The sequence below is a fragment of the Ochotona princeps genome, chromosome X, assembly GCF_030435755.1.
Source record: "Ochotona princeps isolate mOchPri1 chromosome X, mOchPri1.hap1, whole genome shotgun sequence".
Taxonomy (NCBI): domain Eukaryota; kingdom Metazoa; phylum Chordata; class Mammalia; order Lagomorpha; family Ochotonidae; genus Ochotona; species Ochotona princeps.
Genome location: NC_080865.1, coordinates 9,843,228 through 9,861,955, shown reverse-complemented (window position 1 = coordinate 9,861,955; position 18,728 = coordinate 9,843,228). Strand labels below are relative to the sequence as shown.

At 48.7% G+C, this 18,728-nt stretch overlaps 1 protein-coding gene across 10 annotated transcripts in view; it reads left to right on the top strand.

The window, feature by feature from the left end:
• Positions 1-18,728, top strand: part of RBM10 (RNA binding motif protein 10) — a 30,532-nt gene that overhangs the window by 4,080 nt on the left and 7,724 nt on the right. For 4 of the 10 annotated variants that reach the window (XM_004587873.4, XM_058658184.1, XM_058658185.1 and 1 more), the window contains exons 3-6: positions 11,625-11,808; positions 13,352-13,582; positions 15,460-15,529; positions 17,594-17,667. In XM_004587873.4, coding sequence (XP_004587930.2) covers positions 11,625-11,808; positions 13,352-13,582; positions 15,460-15,529; positions 17,594-17,667 — 559 coding nt within the window. Of the gene's footprint in view, positions 1-11,624; positions 11,809-13,351; positions 13,583-14,747; positions 14,851-14,881; positions 14,906-14,956; positions 15,277-15,459; positions 15,530-17,593; positions 17,668-18,728 lie in introns of those variants that run through there. The other 6 variants (XM_058658187.1, XM_058658186.1, XM_004587875.4 and 3 more) reach the window with 4 other exon arrangements.

Here is an 18,728-nt window from a genome sequence, read left to right as displayed (position 1 = left end):
ACAGTTCCCCCAAGGAAAAGTCCTGTCCGTGACTTTTTGAAAGGGGTAAGGGGAGATTTGCCGTTTATTGATGACAAATATTCTACATCATGATTCTCTCTAGTCAGAAGTTCTTTGAGAACATGCCATTGGCCTTGATCAATGGGAGAATGTAGTCATCTGACACACCCATCCTGCGAATGGCTCTACAGATCGGGAATGCTTTTTTTGGTTTTTGTTTATTTGTTTATTTTGTTTATTTAGATCAGGACTGTTTTGAACTGGCCGTTAAACCTGGAGTGAAGGCAGCTAAGCCTTGTCAACTTCGCTGCGTTCATCTGGATAGATGTATGATCCTTGGCACAGATTCACGGGTAGAACATCCCATCTGTTATTAATTTTGTTGTGTTAAAATCATCTCTTTTTGTCTTATGACTTGTACTTTCATAATCCTTTCCTACTTCAGATCACAATGATTCTTCCACCTGTAGTGTTTCCTTTTGCATTCACATCTGTCATCCAGCTAGGGTCCACTTTTGAATCTTGTGCAAGGTAGGTTCTGATTTTGTTTTCCGATTTTCCTAGTAACACCTGCTCAGTGGTTCATTCTTCTCTACGGAAGAGCCTTATTTTCTTTATGGTAGCTTTATAAATTCTATTAATTACTGTCTTTTTGCTCTTAATTATCAACGATGATTTAGCCTTTTGTGCAGCTTTTTTTTTTAAGATTTATTTATTTTTATTGCTAAGTCAGATATCCAGAGAGGAGGAGAGACAGAGAGGAAGATCTTCCGTCCGATGATTCACTCCCCAAGTGACCGCAACAGCTGGTGCTGTGCCGATCTGAAGCTGGAACCAGGAACCTCTTCCGCGTCTCCCACGCGGTACAGGGCCCCAAAGCCTTTGGGCCATCCTCGACTGCTTTTCCAGGCCATAAGCAGGGAGCTGGATGGGAAGTGGAGCTGCCGGGATCAGAACCAGCGCCCATATGGATGCCCATAAGGGATCCCGGGGCGCTCAAGGCGAGCACTTTAGCCGCTAGGCCACGCCGCTGGGCCCTATGCAGCTTTCTTATGCATAAAATGTGTTGAAGTACTCAGCGAGATTTTTGACCATGATTGTACTGGATTTCTGTGCAAATTTGGAAGAACAAAATGGTCAGCTTCGTAAATGGTTATCTCTTCCAAGACACATATGGAAAATATTTTAAAATTTGTTTAAGGGGCATAAAATCTGAATAAATGAGAAGTTGAGGTCTTGTATGTTTGCCAAAGTAATCCATAGGCCCTGAAGTACATTTCATTGACATCTCCTTTTAAATATATATATATATATATATTTCCCCTTTTGGTACTATTTGCTGGAACACAAGAATGTGCTATGCTGCTTTGCCATTTCTATTTACTTATTTACTTGTTTGTTTATTGGAAGGACACGATGCTCCTGTCTCCTGATTACTCCACAAATGCCTACAACTGCTAGCCAGCACTGGGCTAAGGCCAAAGGCAGGAGCTGGGAATTCAGGCTAGATCCCCTGCACAGGCGACAGTTGTCCAGAGTTGAGCCACTCACACTGCCCCCTAGGGTACCGGTTAGCTACAGGCAGGTATCTGACACGGACATTCTGATGGGAGACAAGGGTATCAGAGCTGACACATGAACTGCTAGACTGAACACCTTTTCCCCTCTTGCTATTTCTAGCCATTCACTATTAGTTCTCATGGTCTTTCCAAAGTAGTTGGCTGTGCATGTAAATCCATCCTGTCACTTTTTTTTTTCAAAACCCTTACCTTGCGCAGGACTTTAGTGCCATGTCAGCTAGTGTCACTGTGGTTGGGAGTGACAGAAAATATGAAGAACAATGGCTTAAACAAAATGTTTAATTTTTTTCCCATAAAGGCAGATAAGTGGTTAATCCAAGGCCTTTTCTGCAGTTACCCTTGGCACAAAGGAACTTGTGGCAACAGGGAGACGAAAGGGGGGTGAAAGGGTGTGCCTTCTCATTTAAACACACTTCTTGGAAGTTTTATGTAATATTTCTCTTTACTTCCCATTCACCAAAATTTAGCCACATGATTTTCATTCTGGGTAGCCACATGCCCAGCTCAACACTGGGAATTCTGTAATTAAGAATATTCAGGGTCGAGGCTGATGCCGTGACGTAGTAGGTTAAGCTTTCACCTGTGCCACAGGCATCCTGTGTGAGCTCCAGTTGGAGTCCTGGCTTCTCCATATCTGGTCCAGTGTTCTGCTAATAATGGCTTGGAAAGGCAGCCAAGGAGGGGGTTGGGCCCCTGAACCCACATGGGAGACCCAGAAGAAGCTTCTGGCTCCTGGCTTCCGATCAGCCCAGCTCCAGCTGTTGGGGCCATTTGAGAAATTAACTAGTGGATGAAATCCGATTTTTCTCTCACTGTGAGTTTCTCCTTCTCTCTCTCTAACTCTGCCTTTCAAATAATAAGTAAATAAATCTTTTTTAATGTAAATGTGTCCCTACTTTTAAAGATAAATATATATTTAAATAGATTTATATTGGAAAGGCAGATTTACAGAGAGACAGAAAAATCTTCTGTCCACTGGTTCACTCCCCAAGTGGCTGCAACGGCCAGAACTGAGCCAGTCCAAAGCCAGGAGCCAGGAGCTTCTTCTGGGTCTCCCACATGGGTGCAGGGTCCCAAGGCTTTGGACCATCCTCTGCTGCTTTCCCAGGCCACAAGCAGGGAGCTGGATGGGAAGCGGGGCAGCCAAGATACGAACTGGTACCCATGTGGGATCCCAGCACATGCAATATGAGGACTTTAGCAACTAGGCTATCATGCTGGGCCCGTAAATAAATCTTCAAAAGAAAAAAAGATATCCAGGATTGAGGCAGGATTTTGGTCTAATGGAGATGCCCCTTGGGGTACCCACATCCCATATTGGAGTGCCTGGGGTCAGGTGCCTGCTGCTTTGCAAACATGAGCCCTGAGAGGCAGCAGATAGGGCTAGTTGGGCCCTTAGCAGCCATGTGGGAGATCTCGATTGAGTTTCCAGCTTCCCAGGCATGTGAGGAGTGAGCCAGCAGATTGGAGCCCTATCTGTCTGTCTCTCTCTGTCTCTCAAATGAATAAAATGAACAAATGAAAGTTTAAGAAAGAATGCCCAGGGCCCGATTCAGTAGGTAGCTTTATGTTGTCCCTAAGCTTAAAAGAAATGAGCCTAAATTTTCTCCATTAAGTGTGAATAGTACCTTAAGAGGTTTTTTTTAATATAGCCATTAATAAATCAGGAAAATTTTCTAATCTTAATTTGCTAATATTGGTCATGTGTGAATTTTGAACTTAATCACATGTTTTGCCTTTTGTCCATTAATTGCATAAATGGTATTAAATTACATCCTTGGCATTAAACTGTACTTGGTGCATGTGTATATGTATAAAACTTATTCTTTGGGCCCAGTGCAGTAGCCTAGTTGCTAAAGTCCTCGCCTTGCATGTGCTGGGATCCCATAAGGCCACTGATTCACGTTCTAGCTGCCAGAACAGTTGAAAGAAAAAGTGTAATGAGCCCTCATGCATGTTCTACCCAGACTTACTGATTGTCCATCTTTGCTGTTGCACTTGTCACTCTTCTATACACATGCAAACATATACATACGACTTTTCAGACTCGGTTAGTGTAACCCTTTAAGTATGACATTATCTACAAAGTCTTAGCAATTCAAAAAAGTTAATATTATGATAAAACTGCATGGATTTCTTTTTTTTCTCCCCTCAAAATAAAGTTAGTCTTTGAAATTTTTATTTATTTGAGACATACAGAAAGAGACAGCTTCTAGCTGCTGGCTCACTCATGATGTCTGAGACTGATCCAGGATGAGAGCCAAGAAATCAATCCAGGATGACAGGATTACCTGAGTTGTCACCACTGCTTCGCAGGGTCTGCGGTACCAAACTGGAGTTAGGAGCCAGGAGCCAAGGCCAGGAATTGAACCTAGGTCCTCCAGTGTGGGGTGTGGTGTCATAAATGCTAGGCAAAGGCCCATCCCAGCTTGTTTAAATCTGTCTGAACATTAAAAGGTTTATCTGGTGCTGGCATGGTAGGGTAATGAGCTAAGCCTCAGGCTGCAGTGCCAGCATCCCACATTGGCATCAGTTTGAGTCCTGGCTGTTCCCTTTCTGATCCAACTCCCTTCTTATGGCCTGGAAAAGCAGCCTCTCTACCCACAGTGGGGACCTAGAAGAAGTTCCTGGTCCCTGCCTTCGGACTGGCGCAGCTGTGACGGTTGTGGCCACTTGAGGAGTGAACCAGGAAATGGGAGCTCTCACTCTCTTTGTTTCTGCTTCTCTCTCTGTAACTCTGCCTTTCCAGTAAAAACAAACAGATGTTTAAGAAAGATTTAGTTGTGTGTTTAAAAGGCAGTTACACAGAGAGGGACAGACAGATAGATATCATCCATCTGCTATTTGACTTTCCAGATGGCCCCAAAAGAACTGGGGCGGGGGCTGGCCAAGCCAGGAGCAGGGAGCTTCATCTAGATTGTCAACGTGAGTGGCAAAAGGCTAAAAAATTGTGCTATCTCCTGTGGGCCATCGCCCCCAGTTCTCTCCTGCTTGCTATCTGCTAGACATGGCTTAGAGCTTACTTGTCCTGGCCTAAGGCACAGCTTCCAACCCTATATATGGCTTGACATGACTGGAAGGTCAGCAGGATTAGGTGTGCCTTTTAGCCTAATCACAATGTCATTACTGGGTGAAGGGATCACCTGAAAACCCCTTCTTACCTCCCTCCCCCACTTTCCTTAAACCTTTAAAAACCTGGAACTTGTGCTAAATAAACGGACATTCCTCACCAGCCTGTCTCCGGTGGTTCCTTGACTAAAGAACACAGTCACCTTGGGCCCTACTGGTAGGACTTAAACCCCGAGAATTTCCCACTGCTTTTCTAGGCACATTAGCAGAGATGGATCAGAAGTGGAGCAGCCAGGACTTGAACTGGCACTTATATGGATGTCAGTGCCAACTCTGATATGATGCTTTAATTTTTACCTTCTTTTTCTCCCCACATTATTTTTTTCCTGAATTTTTACTTTCTTAATTATAATTTTATTTACTTTTAACCTGAAAAGTGGGCAAACAAATATCTGCTAGTTCACTTCCCCAGATGCTCCCAATAGCCAGGGCTGGGCTGGGGTGAAACCAGGAGCCTGGAACTTCCTTCAGGTCTCCCAATATGAGTGGGTGGCAGGGTCAGCTGCTGCCTCCCAGGGTGCGAAGCAGAAGCAGAATAACGGACCCAAACCACCAAAGCACACTAATACGGGTGCAGCACCCCTGCCCCCCACAAGCAGCAACTTAATCGTGCCTTGAACTCCCACCTCCACATGATACCTTTTTATAAAGATTTAGTTAAACTTTTATTTGAAAAACAGATATACAGAGAAAAGGAGAGACAGAGGGAGAAACGTCTTCCATTTGCTGGTTCACTCCCCAAGTGGCACAGTGGCACAGTGGCCAGAGCTGAGCCTATCTGAAGCCTGCAGCTTCTTCTGGGTCTCCCATATGGGTGCAGGGAACCAAGGCTTTAGGCCATCCACTGCTGGGAGCTGAATGGGAAGAGGAGCAGCTGGGACACAAACCAGCACCCATATGGGATGTTAGAGCTTGCAGGTAGAGAATTAGCCGATTGAGTCATCTCACCGGGACTATAATACCTTTAAATGTTCAAAGCCCATATTAACGTCTTCTGAAGAAATTTACTGTTGTACAGGAAAAAAAGTGATATTAGTGTGGAAACAGTGGTATTACCCACTTTCCTGTAGCCCTTGACCCTTTGTACCCTAAGCAACTAAGTAAAATTATTAAAAAAAAAAGTATTTCCAAATATATATGTATATATACTGTTGTGACAATATGGGAAAAATCAGTCGGGAGTGGGGGGTTGGAAGCTGGGGGAGGGGAATACCAGACTATACAGAATTGTGCGATAAAATTCAAAAATTAAAATAAAAACAAAACAAAGCCCATATTCAGATATCATCAGTTGTCTCAGTAATATCATAGCTGGTTTTCCCCAAACCAGGAATTCAGTCAACATCACATGATACATTGAACAATTTTGTATCTTTTTTTAGTGTATTAATTTAATGAACAATTGAACAATTATTCAGTCTTTGTCTTATTTGTCTTGCTTTAAGGTATGTTTTGTTGACTAGTTCTCAGTTTGGGTTTTTATGGTGCTTACTCATGAATTTTTGACATCATTTAAATGATTTGTGTAAATTTTAAAAACACAGGCTGATTAGCTATTATAGTATCTAAAATATTTGTGTATCTTTATCAGTTAAGTGGTCCTATAATTTTATTTTCTGCGTTTGAATCAAGGGAGCTCTATGTTTTTCTTTATTGGAGAACCTTGGGTAAGAATTATCTGTACCTTGGGGTGCAGTGGCTCAGTGGGATAAGCTGCCAGTTGGGATGCCTACAACTCAATATTTGCCAATTGGAGTCCCAGCCCCTCTGCTTTTGATCCAGCTTCCTTCTAATGCATCCTGGGAAGCAATGAATGAAGGCCCAGTAATTGGGTTCCTGCTGCCCACGTGGGAGACTCAGATGGAGTTTCTGGTTCCTGGCTTCTGCCTGGTCCAGCACTGGCTGTTGAGGACATTTGGAGAATCAACCACCAGACAGAGGTCAATCTCCCTCTCTCTCCCTCCCTTCCTTCTTCCCTCTCTCTATCCCTCCCTCTCCCATTCAAGTAGATGGAAATAAGTAGTAAAGTTTTCTATAATTAAAAAAAATACATATGTACATTAAAAAGTTTGGAACTCACTTTTAATAGACCCTAGGCCTGGGGTTTTGATCATCATTTCATCTCTTCTGCCAGTTTTGGCATTTTATGTTTTCTAAAAAATGTACTCATTGTGTTAAGAGTCTTCATGTGTTTGGGTAATTCAGTCTAGATTCCTAGAAATGTATTGTAAAAGGAATCTGTCTGTAGAAGATGTTTGAATATTCACAGTGCCTAATGGCCAATGAAGATTATCCCTCCCTATCTAAGTATGTTCTCTTTCTGTGTCTTAGATAGTAAAAATTCAGGAAATCACATTCAGCTGGCTTGAGTCCTGAGTGTAAGATAGTTCAGCATTTCATCTGTAATTTAATATCAGGATTCAGTTCTTGAATCCTGATGACTGGAATTCAAGTAATGAGAGGTACTATAGTAAACAAGTGTAAAAGAAACCTGGTTATCAGAAACCTTAAAGCTATTCATGCCACTGACTGACCTCTTACCTAATAAGCTGTTATCATAAAGAAACAAATTGGATTCCAAAGCAAGCTCATGAGGGCAGGGACTTCATTTTGTTCACAGCAGTATCCCCAGCACCCAGAAGAATTCCTAATGTGTGGTGAATCTTGTATTCACATTTGTTAAGTGAATAAATGAACGGGAAAAAATTACCAAAGAATTGGAAACCAACCAGGTGTTTGAAACATTTTAAAAGAGACCTTTGGCCTGGTTGTTAAAAAGCCAATTGAGATGCCTGGCATCCCTGGGTTCAGGTACTGGATTCTGGCTGCCGACTCCAGTGTCCTGCTAGTGCAGACCCTGGGAGGCAGTAGTGAAGGCTCAAGTAATTTAGTCCTTAATGGGCAATTGAGGAATGCATCAACATGGAGCGCTCTCATGTGTGTTTTCTCTCTCTTCCCTCTCAAATATAATACTTTTTAAAAAAATTTTTGTAAGATTTATTTATTTTATTACAAGGTCAGATATACAGAGAGGAGGAGAGACAGAGAGGAAGATCTTCTGTCTGATGATTCACTCCCCAAGTGACTGCAATGGCTGGTGCTGCGCAGATCCGAAGCCAGGAGCCAGGAACTTCCTCCTGGTCTCCCACATGGGTGCAGGATCCCAATGCATTGGGCCGTCCTCAACTGCTTTCCCAGGCCACAAGCAGGGAGCTGGATGGGAAGTGGAGCTGCGGGGATTAGAACCGGCGCCCATATGGGATCCCGGGGCTTTCAAGGCGAGGACTTTAGCTGCTAGGCCACGCCGCTGGGCCCTCAAATAATACTTTTTTAAAAGAAGATATTTTCTTCATTTGTTACTTTTGGTATAGTGTTTTTCCCAATATTTTAATATGAAATTTTAGCCATAAAATAGAATCAGAGTGAACATTTGACTACCTGTCCACTAGAGTCTCTCATTAGCATTTTATTGTACTTGCTTTATCACACTTATTTCTATTTATGTCTTTTAAAAAAAAGATTTATTCATTTATTTAAAAGATAGAGTAGCAGGGAGCAAGAGAGACAGAGAGCCTCCATTATTTGGTTTACTTTTCAAATGGTCACAATAGCCAAGCCTGCGACATGCCAAAACCAGGAGTCCAGAACTCCATCCAAGTCTCCTTTGTGAGTGCAGGGACCCAAGTATTTAGCCATCATCATCTGCTGCCTTCCCAGGAGCATTAGCATGGAGCTGGGTCAGAATTGAAGCAGCTGGGGGTCCAGTGTGATAGCCTAGTTGCTAAAGTCCTCACATTGCACTTGCTGGGACCTCATCTTGGTGCCGGTTCGTATCTTGGCTGCTCCACTCTTTTTTTTTTTTCTTAAGATCTATTTATTTATTTATTTTATTGCCAAGTCAGATATACAGAGAAAAGGAGAGACAAAGAGTAAGATCTTCCACCCAATGACTCACTCCCCAAGTGACCACAACAGGCGGAGCTGAGCCAATCCAAAGCCAGGAGCCAGGAACCTGCTTTAGGTTTTCAGCGCAGGTGCAGGGTCCCAAGGCTTTAGGCCATATTCGACTGCTTTCCCAGGCCACAAGCAGGGAGCTGGATGGGAAGCCAGGCTGCCAGGATTAGAACCAGTGCCCATATGGGATCCTGGTGAGTTCAAGGCAAGAACTTTAGCCACTAGGCCGCCACACACAAGCCTGGCTGCTCCACTTCTGATCAAGCTCCCTGCTTGTGGCCTGAGAAAGCACTGGAGGGTGGTCCAAAGCGTTGGGACCCCGCACTCACGTGGGAGACCCTGAAGAGGCTCCTGGCTTCAGATCAGATCATCTCAGCTCTGGCCATTGCAGTCGCTTGGGGAGTGAATCAGTGGAGGGAAGATCTTCCTCTCTGTCTCCTTTTCTCTGTAAATCTGACTTTCCAATAAAAATTTCAAAATTAGTCTTTAAAAACTAAAGAATTGAAGCAGCTGGGAGTTGAGCTGGTGCTGCAGTGATCCCAGTAAGCAGTATCTTAGCCTGTTGTGCAACATCACTGGCCCCTGTTGAGAGTGTTTTTGTTGTTGTTGTTTTGTTTTGTTTTTTTATCTACTAAGCCATATTTAACCCCCTTTTTCCTTCTGGATTTTTATCTTACTGAAGAATGCCTTACCTGTACTTGAGATGATACATCGTGTTCCTAAGTTTTCTAATATTTTCATGATTTCTATTGGGGAATTAAACATTTTTATCCTTCTGAAATTTTTGTGATATAAAAACTGAGATAAGTTCCTGTGCTGTGACTCAACTAGCTAATCCTCTCCTTTCAAGCACTGGGATCCCATATGGGTGCAAGGTCATGTCCTGGCTGCTCCACTTCCCATCCTGCTCCCTGCTTGTGGCCTGGGAAAGCAGCAGAGGACTGCCCAGAGCCTTGGGACACTGCACCCATGTGGGAGACCCAGAAGAAGCTCCTAGCTCCTGGCTCCAGATCAGTTCAGCTCTGGCTGTTGAAGACATTTGGGTACTGAACCAGCAGATGGAAGATCTCTGTTTCTCTCTCTTTTTGTATAACTCTGCTTTTCAAATAACTATGAGTACTTTAAAAAAAAAAAAAGTACATGAAGAGACCAGTACAATGGCTCAACAGGCTAATCCAGAAATAAGCACCAGCGTCCTATAGGTGCTAGTTCATGTCCTGGCTACTCTACTTCCCATCCAACTCCCTGCCTGTGGTCTGGGAAAGCAAAAAAGGATTGCCTAAAGCCTTAGGACCTTGTACCTATATAGGAGACCTGGAAGAAGCTCCTGACTCCTGGCTTCAGATCGGCCCAACTCCAGCCCTTGCGGGCACTTGGAGAGTGAGCCAGCTAATGGAAGATATCTCTCGCTATCTCTCCTTCTCTGTAAATCTGCCTTTCCAAAAAAAATAAATAAATAAAGTGAAAAGAAAAATAAATGAAGTGAGATAAACAACTCTGTTGGTCAGCATGTTTTCTTTCTGTGAAAGGCCAGGTAGTAGATAGTGAATGATGTTTTTATAAGCACGCAAGCATATCTGTACATCAAATTCCCAGAACTAGAATTGTGAATTGGAGAACATATAGATTGTGTTTTGTCAGCCATTGCCAAATTCACCTGGATGGGGATTGTTCCACTCTGACAACAGTATGAGTGTGCTTACTGCCCATACAGCCTTGCCAAAGAGTGCTGTCAAAGATTTGGGCTTTTGCAAATCTCTCAGGTTAAAAATGCTCTAACACAGAAGAATTCTAAATGGTATGTGCAGATGTTCCCCCCTCATCCAGGAAATAGAGCTTAATCCCACCCCTGCCCCCGCTTAAATATGGGTTGGTCTTAGTGACACACTTCCAAAGGAACGGGAAAAATAGAAGTTTTATGGGAGAGAAACCTGGCGGTCAGCTACCATAACCATATAATCAAAGTGAACCTCAACAATGATAAATCGTATTGATGCCATGTATTCCATGCTGTGACACAATCAGAATCCTATCATCAATTTGAGGGACATTTTACTAGTTGCAGTCATTAGAAGAACATGAGCATTTGGTGTAATAGTTCCAACACCCACATATCACATCAGGGTGCCAGATTGTCCGCTTTGGGGAATATGGTGGTAAGCCAGGCATGCATGGTCCCTACATTTTCTAGAATTCACAGACTTAGGGACTTTTGATCTCATTAAAAAAATGAGAAATAATCGAACTTTAGTTTGAAAGGCAGCATGAGAGAGCAAGCTTGCATTCACTGGTTCACTCCCCAAATGGTTTTCAGAATCAGTTCTGTGCCAGGCTAAAGCCAGGAGTCTGGAACTCCATCTGGGTCCCATGTGGGTGGCAGAAGCCCAGGACCATGCTCCACTGCTTTCCCAATGCATCAGCAGGGAGGTCAATTGAACACTCTGATATGGGATGCCAGTGTTGCAAGCAACAGCTTAGCCTGCTACACTACAATACCAGTCCTTAAACCAACCATGAGAAAGTTATTTTGCAATTAATTCAGTAGGAAAATTTTTAACAGAATAGCTGTCATTGCTGTTGGATGATCATGAAACCAAGGAGCAGGATGCACAGCATACTGTGCAGGGAGGGGAGAGAGGCAGACAGAGCAGGTCCTGTGGATCCTTGATGAGCCTCTGAGTGTTTTGTGGCAGCTAAGGAGTCCCTGAAGGGAGCTATGTGGTTGGGTTTGGTCGGCTTTGGCTTAGAGAACACACAAGGACTGGGGATTTGGGATATAAAGCCTGAACTAGGGGAGGCCTGAGTGGAGATGAGGAAACCAGGAGAGGGCTTCAGGAAGCCCCATCAAGAGAGTGGGACCAAGAGCCTCAAGGGGCCAGGTTGCAGGGGCAGGGTCACACCTGCTTCTTGTGCCTTTCATCATGGGTGGCCGTCTAATCCCTCACCATCCTTCCTCCTCAGAGGTGGTCGGGGTGACAGGACCGGGCGCTATGGAGCCACGGATCGCTCACAGGATGATGGTGGAGAGAACCGGAGCCGAGACCACGACTACCGGGACATGGATTACCGCTCGTACCCTCGCGAGTATGGTGGCCAGGAAGGCAAGCACGACTACGATGACTCCTCTGAAGAGCAGAGTGCAGAGGTGAGGGCCGGCGGCACCTGGGGCAGGGCTGCTGCAGGGCCTTGGCATCTGGCTATAGCACCTTGTGCGGGCAGCGCTCTGCTCCCATGCCTTCAGACTGCTCAGTGGCTTTGCCTCACGCCCAGGGTCTCCTCTGCCCACTCCCTTCTCTGAAGACTCCTGTCCCAAGTAGGATCTCCCTGGCTTCCCCATGCTTGGCTCTGTACTTCTGAGGGCCCCTGGCCACCACCTCTTTCCCTTCTTCCTTGTACAGTTTGGGGTCAGGGTACACTGCAAGGCCTGTGCTACCTACTCCAGCCAGTTGGGGATACTTGAAGAGCCTCCTCTATCCAACCTGACATCTGGGATCGGGTGGGCAACTGGGAGACTGGATGTCACCAAGTAGAGTAGTTCTGGGAGACCAGCTATGACCTTCCCGGTATTGACAAGGCCCCCCACACAGAAGGGAAGGACCCTTGCAGGAGCCAGCACCCTATTGGGTAGTTGACACTAGCCTGAGGGGTGAGGCTCACCATCGGGAAGTACCCAGCCACTAGTGAAGATACGACCTTGTGTTAGGGAAAGCCTAGTTATTTAGAGGAGTCGTCAGGGTTGTGGTCTAAGGGAGCTGGCAGCTTTGCTGTCCTGCAGGATGGGGAGGATATGCCTGCAAGCCTGGCCCTGAAAGGGTAGGGTATGAGCCACCCATTGCCCCCTGGAGTCCGGGAAACAAAGACCCCCAGAGTGGACCAGCAGCTTCAGTGGGGCACAGGGTTTGAATGTAGCCAGGCTTCTTCCCCGGTGCCTACTATTGAGCTATGCCTACTCGTTTGCAGGGGCAGAGTGGGCCCTGGGCAGACCTCTTGGCAAGTATGGGAATAAAGTAGCAAGTTCTCTGGCTCCGGCCCCCTTGTGAGTCGGAGGGGCCTATCCCCGGGCCTGGCCTGATTCACCCTGGAGCAGATGCTCTGAGCCACACGGAGGAACTTGGCTACCATACCTTATCTGAGGGAGACTGACAGTGACGGGGCTGGCTAAAGGATAAGGAGCAAGTGTTGTCTGTGGCCCTCATACCTTCATCAGCTCCCTGCTGGCTGGCTCTAACTTGGATCTGAAGCTTTGCGTCCAGCTTGGTTGCAGGGCCCAGGCTGGAAACCCTAGGAGACGTGTGGCCTTCAGCGACACAGGGAGCCATTGTGCACATACCCGCTGAGTCTGCAAGGGAGGAGGGGGAGAAATCCAGGGCAGGGTCTGGTGTACCAACCCCAGCTGATCCACCCCGAGCAAGTTTAAGCTGTGTCTCATTACCTGCCTTGGGAAATTCCTCCACCATACCAATCCTTTCATTCCCTGAAGACAGCGCTCCCAAAGTATCCTGTGGAGATTTTGGTCCCAGAAGCACTGCAGCGCAGGGCCCACCCACCCTGCCTGCTTGAGCCTTTAGCCGGAGCCCGCCCACCCCTGGCTTTCAGAGCCTGTCTGCCTCGGAGAGCCCGTGGCCAGCCCCGAGGCCCGTCCAGACTGACTGCTCGTCTGGTGTCTCTCATCTTATTCTGTCGGCCAGGATTCCTACGAGGCCTCCCCGGGCTCCGAGACTCAGCGTAGGCGGCGGCGGCGGCACAGGCACAGCCCCACCGGCCCGCCAGGCTTCCCCCGAGACGGCGACTATCGGGACCAGGACTATCGGACCGAGCAAGGGGAGGAGGAGGAGGAGGATGAGGAGGAGGAGGAGGAGGAGAAGGCCAGTAACATCGTCATGCTGAGGATGCTGCCACAGGCAGCCACTGAGGATGACGTACGTGCCCCCCGTGGCCCCGGGCAGGGGGCAAAGCAGGAGGCCATGCTGGGTCTCCTCCAGGGCCCTTTACTTCTCCCCATCCCTGCCTCACCCCCAACCTCAGCACCTTTCATTCCTTCTCCCCACCGGCTCCTGACCTCAGCACTGATCCATCCTCTGGGCAGGCCCCATCAGCTCCTGATCTTGAAGGGAGGAGTGTCAGATAGGCCGGCTTGGCCCAGGGGCAGCAGCCATGGACTATTTCATTGATCATGCCTGTGGGAGGAAGAAGTACATTGTCCCTGCGCATTCCACTGGTTTCCATCCATTCTGCATGTGTGGATCATGGGCCAAACGCTCACCAGGCCCAGTGCTGGGTATCACTGGGGACAGAGACGATGCCTGGGTCCTGCAACCGTGGGAGTGGTGAGGGGCATGAGGTTTTCTGAATTTTCATTCTCATTCTCTTACTCTTCCTTTTTGTCAGCAGCATCAACTCTCGCCACTGGCCTGATCACAGAGCCTTGGGTGGCTGCTGACAGCTCCCAAGCCTGCTTTCCTCCGTGACATTCTCTCCTTTCGGTTTTTCTCCTGTTTCCTTCTCATAGATTTCTTGAAAAGAGCTGCCTTAAAACCTTGAGAGGGCTACTAGGTTCACCTGCTGCCCAGACTCCCAGATCCTGGTCCTCCTTAGTGCATTTTCCACTCCCCTGAGTTCTCTATTTGGCTCTCCTCTGAAATCTGTGAGCTGCCTGTGTTGTAGTGGAGGAATCCCCAGCTGTGTATCTGAGGGCTTCTGCAGCCTGGCCCACCTGCAGTGTTCAGGGTCAGATGCTGGCTGGTCGCTGAACATTTGTTGAGGATTGGTGGCAGAGAGGGCCACATGCTGGATGTGATTGAATCTTCACCACAGACCTGCAGGGCAGGTGCTCTCTGCCATGCTTCCTCTGAATAAGGAAACCAAGGCTCATGCCAGTGAGGTGGCTTGCCCCAGATCCCATAGTGAGGGAGTGACCGAAGGGAGGTGGGGTCTGAGCTTGGGCAACTGGGCTCCAAGGTCATGTTCTTGCTGCTTCCTGAGCCCTCCCTAAGTGTTGGGAGTCCTGATAAACTGCCGTGTATCCTTCCTTTGTGTGTGTGTGTGTGTGTGTGTGTGTGTGTGTGTATTATTCAACCCGATGAGGAAGCTGAAGTACAGAGGCATGAAGACTCCTTCCTGAGACTGCCCAGAATAGGCGCCTTGCCCTCTCAGCAGCCTCACTGGCCTGGAGACCCTGCTTCAACCGGTCCTAAATCACTTCTGCAGCTTCCATGGCCTTCCTTCGTCATCCAGGAGCCCATGTGCTTTTCTCTCTGCCCTAACTTATTGCTAAGCTCACAGTCTAGAGCTCTTGGCTGGGATGTGCACTCTGCTGTTCTCCTCACTCTACTGTTTGTGTCACGGGTCTCTTTCCATGCGAGCCAGGGAGGGGGCTAACCCCCTTCTAAAGGGCATGGATTGCATTTTGACTTTCCTTGCTTTGTGGCTGCCACTGAGCCTGTTGTTAGATCACCCTGCTCGCCATCCTTGACTAGTTGGCTCGCTTGCTCTGTTGTTGCTCTCTGTGCCTCTGGGGTCATCTTGCTGCCATTTTTTCCCTTGTCTGAAGGCCCCTCGCTTCATCTGACTCCCTTTCTGCAGATCTGGTGCTGAAAGCCGAGACTGGGTGCTGGTGCGGGTCTGGGGCTGTCACTGGGCAGGGTTGAGGGAGCGGGGAGAGAGTTCCAAAAGTGTTAGAGGAGATGGTGTGTGCATGGTGTTGATGCCCCCTTAGGGTCCAGAGGCCTGGGCCGGCCTCAGATGCTCGGCAGCCTCCCTGTGCTGAGCCTGCCCTGCTCTGTATCTCCCTGTACAGATCCGTGGCCAGCTGCAGTCCCACGGCGTCCAGGCACGGGAGGTCCGGCTAATGCGGAACAAATCCTCAGGTGAGCTCTCGTTCCCAGTGCGGTTGCCTTACTACCGGCCAGCCTGTGCCTCCGAGTCTCCCTCTGCCTCTGCCTTTCCCTTCACCTTCCCGACCCCTCCTTTCTGCCACAGCTGGGGATGGGCAGCTTGGGTGCCCTTTCTTCCCCTTCCCCTTCCCGCTCTCCTCCCAGCTCTCAGCTCCAGCCTTGCAGGAGGCTGTTGGGGGTGGGGGGGAGTACAGCTGGGAGTTGAGTGCTCCCTGGGGCCAAGGCCAGAGCCAGGGCCAGGCCCCGGGGAGCCTCCTCCTTGGGATTCTGCGTATCTGAGATGGCCAACCTTCCCAGTACACTCCCTGTCCGCTCCTTCCTTCCCCTCCCCTGCCCCTTGCTCTCCCCCAACCCCATTTTTTTCTGAGAACCGCCTCTGACATGAAAGTAGGTCTGACACAGCCCCAAAGTTATATATCCCAAGAGGGGAGGCAGGGGCTAGCTCTTGGCCAAGGGCACAGCCCAAGGAACAAGCCAGGACTTTCTGGCCTCGCCTGTTCCCTCCCTCGCTCACAGGCTGCTTGGAGCTGGCCTGAGGCTAGTGGGGGAGGAGGGGAGTTATCTCTGCGGGGCCTCTGCCCAGGCTCCCCAAGGCAGGCACAGTGGGGCCTCACTGTGCCTGGGCTTCTCTTTCCATCTCTCAGTCTCTCTCTTCCCCACACCTCCATACCTCCCCCTCCCCATCTCTATAGTCTCTTTCCTCTCTCTTTTTCCCTCCCTCCCACCTTCCCTCCCCGTCTTTCCCCTTTCCCAGTCCCTTGCTCTCTTCCTGTCTCCTCTGTCCTCCTCTCCTCTTTTCTCTTGCTCTCTTATTCTCTGTCCCATTGCATTGTCCTATGCATCTTAACGATTGTTCTTGAGATCAAGCATGTGCCCACAAGCCCTACCACATTCAAAGCCCTCCCCATGTATCTGCCTGTAAAGGGGATGCTTTCCTGAGGCCTTAAGTCCTGAACCCTTTCCCCAACACTGGCAAGGCCTGGAGTCTTGTTGGCTGCATGTAGATCTTGACGTTTCACCCCATGCTGACAGATTCTGGTCTTTCTCCCTGCCAAGGAGGCATGCCTAGTGCATCTCTCTCTATGGCTCTGGGCACTTTTCCCCCAGGCTCTACTAATTCTTACCTCTAAGATCCTCCTGGGCAGTCCCACTGTTCTCTGTCTGTCTAGGACAGGGGTGGGGAACCTTTTTTCTGCCAAGGGCCATTGGATCTCTATAACATCATTCATAAGCCATACACAATTATCAGGTTAAAAATTAGCCTGCCATAGATTCATTGAATTTCAAGTCCCACCTGTGGTTCCCTTGGCAAGACCAGACCAAATGATTTCCTAGGCCTTATGTGGCCCATGGGCGGGATGTTCCCCAGCCCTGAGCTAGGAGGGCCTGGAGTGTTGGTGCCTGTAGTCTCCCCCATGATGACCCTATGCTAGCTCTGTACAAGGCCTCCTGCTGCTGCACCATGGTGAGGCTAAAATGTGACTGTGTCTCTAAGACCTCTCCATTCCCCACCCCATTTCCTGCTGGGTGGGGGAACCCTCCTAGCCTCACAGAGTAGCCAGGCCTGGCTTCTCTTTTGGTAAACCGTTTGTTGTAAAACCCCTCTTAGCTGCTCCTGGCTTTGTGAGTTCTTTACCTCCTATGCAGGCAGCAGCCTACCCATCTTCTTTATCTAAAGACAGGTCTCTTATTTGTCTCCTTTCCCTCCCGCTGCCTCTCTCCTCTGTCACCCCGGTTGGCCTGGGGCCTGTCTCTGCCTCTCTTCTCACTTGGTACTGTGTCTCTCCCCCTGCCCCAGCCTCTCCTGCTCTGATTTCCTCCCTTCTCTCCCTTTTTTCTGCCCCTCCTGTCCACTGGCCTTACCTCCCTTGCTTCCTGGCCTTTCTCTCTGAGTACTTCCTTCTCTTCCTTCCTTTCTCCTCCTCCCCTTTCCCTCTCTGCCCCAAATCCTCTCCCCTCGGGTCCCACCCCCGGGAACGCCATGTGTCCAAAGCTGTTGACTAACCCACTGCGTCTGTATCTGAATGCTGTCTCCAGGTCAGAGCCGGGGCTTCGCCTTCGTCGAATTTAGTCACTTGCAGGACGCTACACGATGGATGGAAGCCAATCAGGTTGCTTTGCCGCACTTGAACCCCCCCCCAAACAAATACTACTTTGTAATCGAGCGCTCCCCATCGCCTGATTCTTATGGACACAGTTCCCTGCCCTCTGGCCCTGTGTCCCATCCCCCCACCCTCTCTATCCCCCTTCCTCACCCTCACTATCTCCTCTTCCCATCTCTCGCTACCCACTGGGCTTACCATCCAGAGCCCACTCAACCACTGGCCCCTGCCTACCACCAGACACTAGCTTTCAGATAAAGAGCTGTTGGGGTGGGGTGGGGGGAGGGAGGGCTCTTTCCCTTAGCTTTCCAGTTCCCAGCGAAAGGGGTGAGTCCCTGGGGGACCACCCAACTCTGGGTTTAGCCAAAGCCAGGACTTCCATTACATTCTCAGGACCACTAAGAGTGCCACCACTTGGGGACTGTAGCTGTTGGCACCATAAGCAGCAAGACCTATTTTGTCGGTCTTTGCTGGTATGTGAATTTAGCCCTTTGGTTTCCACAAGGGGACAGCGCTGCTTTGTTGATCTAAAGTTGCAGTCAAATGTGATAGTTTCATTGACATCCTGCAGTCACTTCACTCAGCCCTACTTTCCCCACTGCACTTCCCCACCTGCAGGAGGCACCACCCTGGGTAGCTTCATCTTCTCCACACAGAGCCATGCACAATCAGCTGCAGAGGGAGCCCACTCCCCCAGCCTGACATGGGATCCCAACCCTACTGCTTTAGGACCTTCTGAGACCCAAGGGGGTCTGCCCTGGCCATCCCTAGTGCCATCCCAGATCCCTGGTGGAGGGCTTGGATGGACAGCTTCCAGAGAGGGAGGGGCAGCTCTGGTGAAGAGGGGGCTCCTGGCAGAGGCAACCCTGGGGCTGGCTCTGTGGAATCAATAAGCTAGTGCGATGGGCCCAGGACCCAGTCATCCAGGGGAAGGCGGCCTCATGGCGGGGATTTCTGTTCAGTCTGTTCAGTATGGCTCTTTCTTTCTCCCCTTCTGCAGCACTAGCGCGCGTGCGCTTTCTCTCTCTCATTCTCTTTCTTTCTCTCTCCCCCATTTTCTCTCTCCCCTC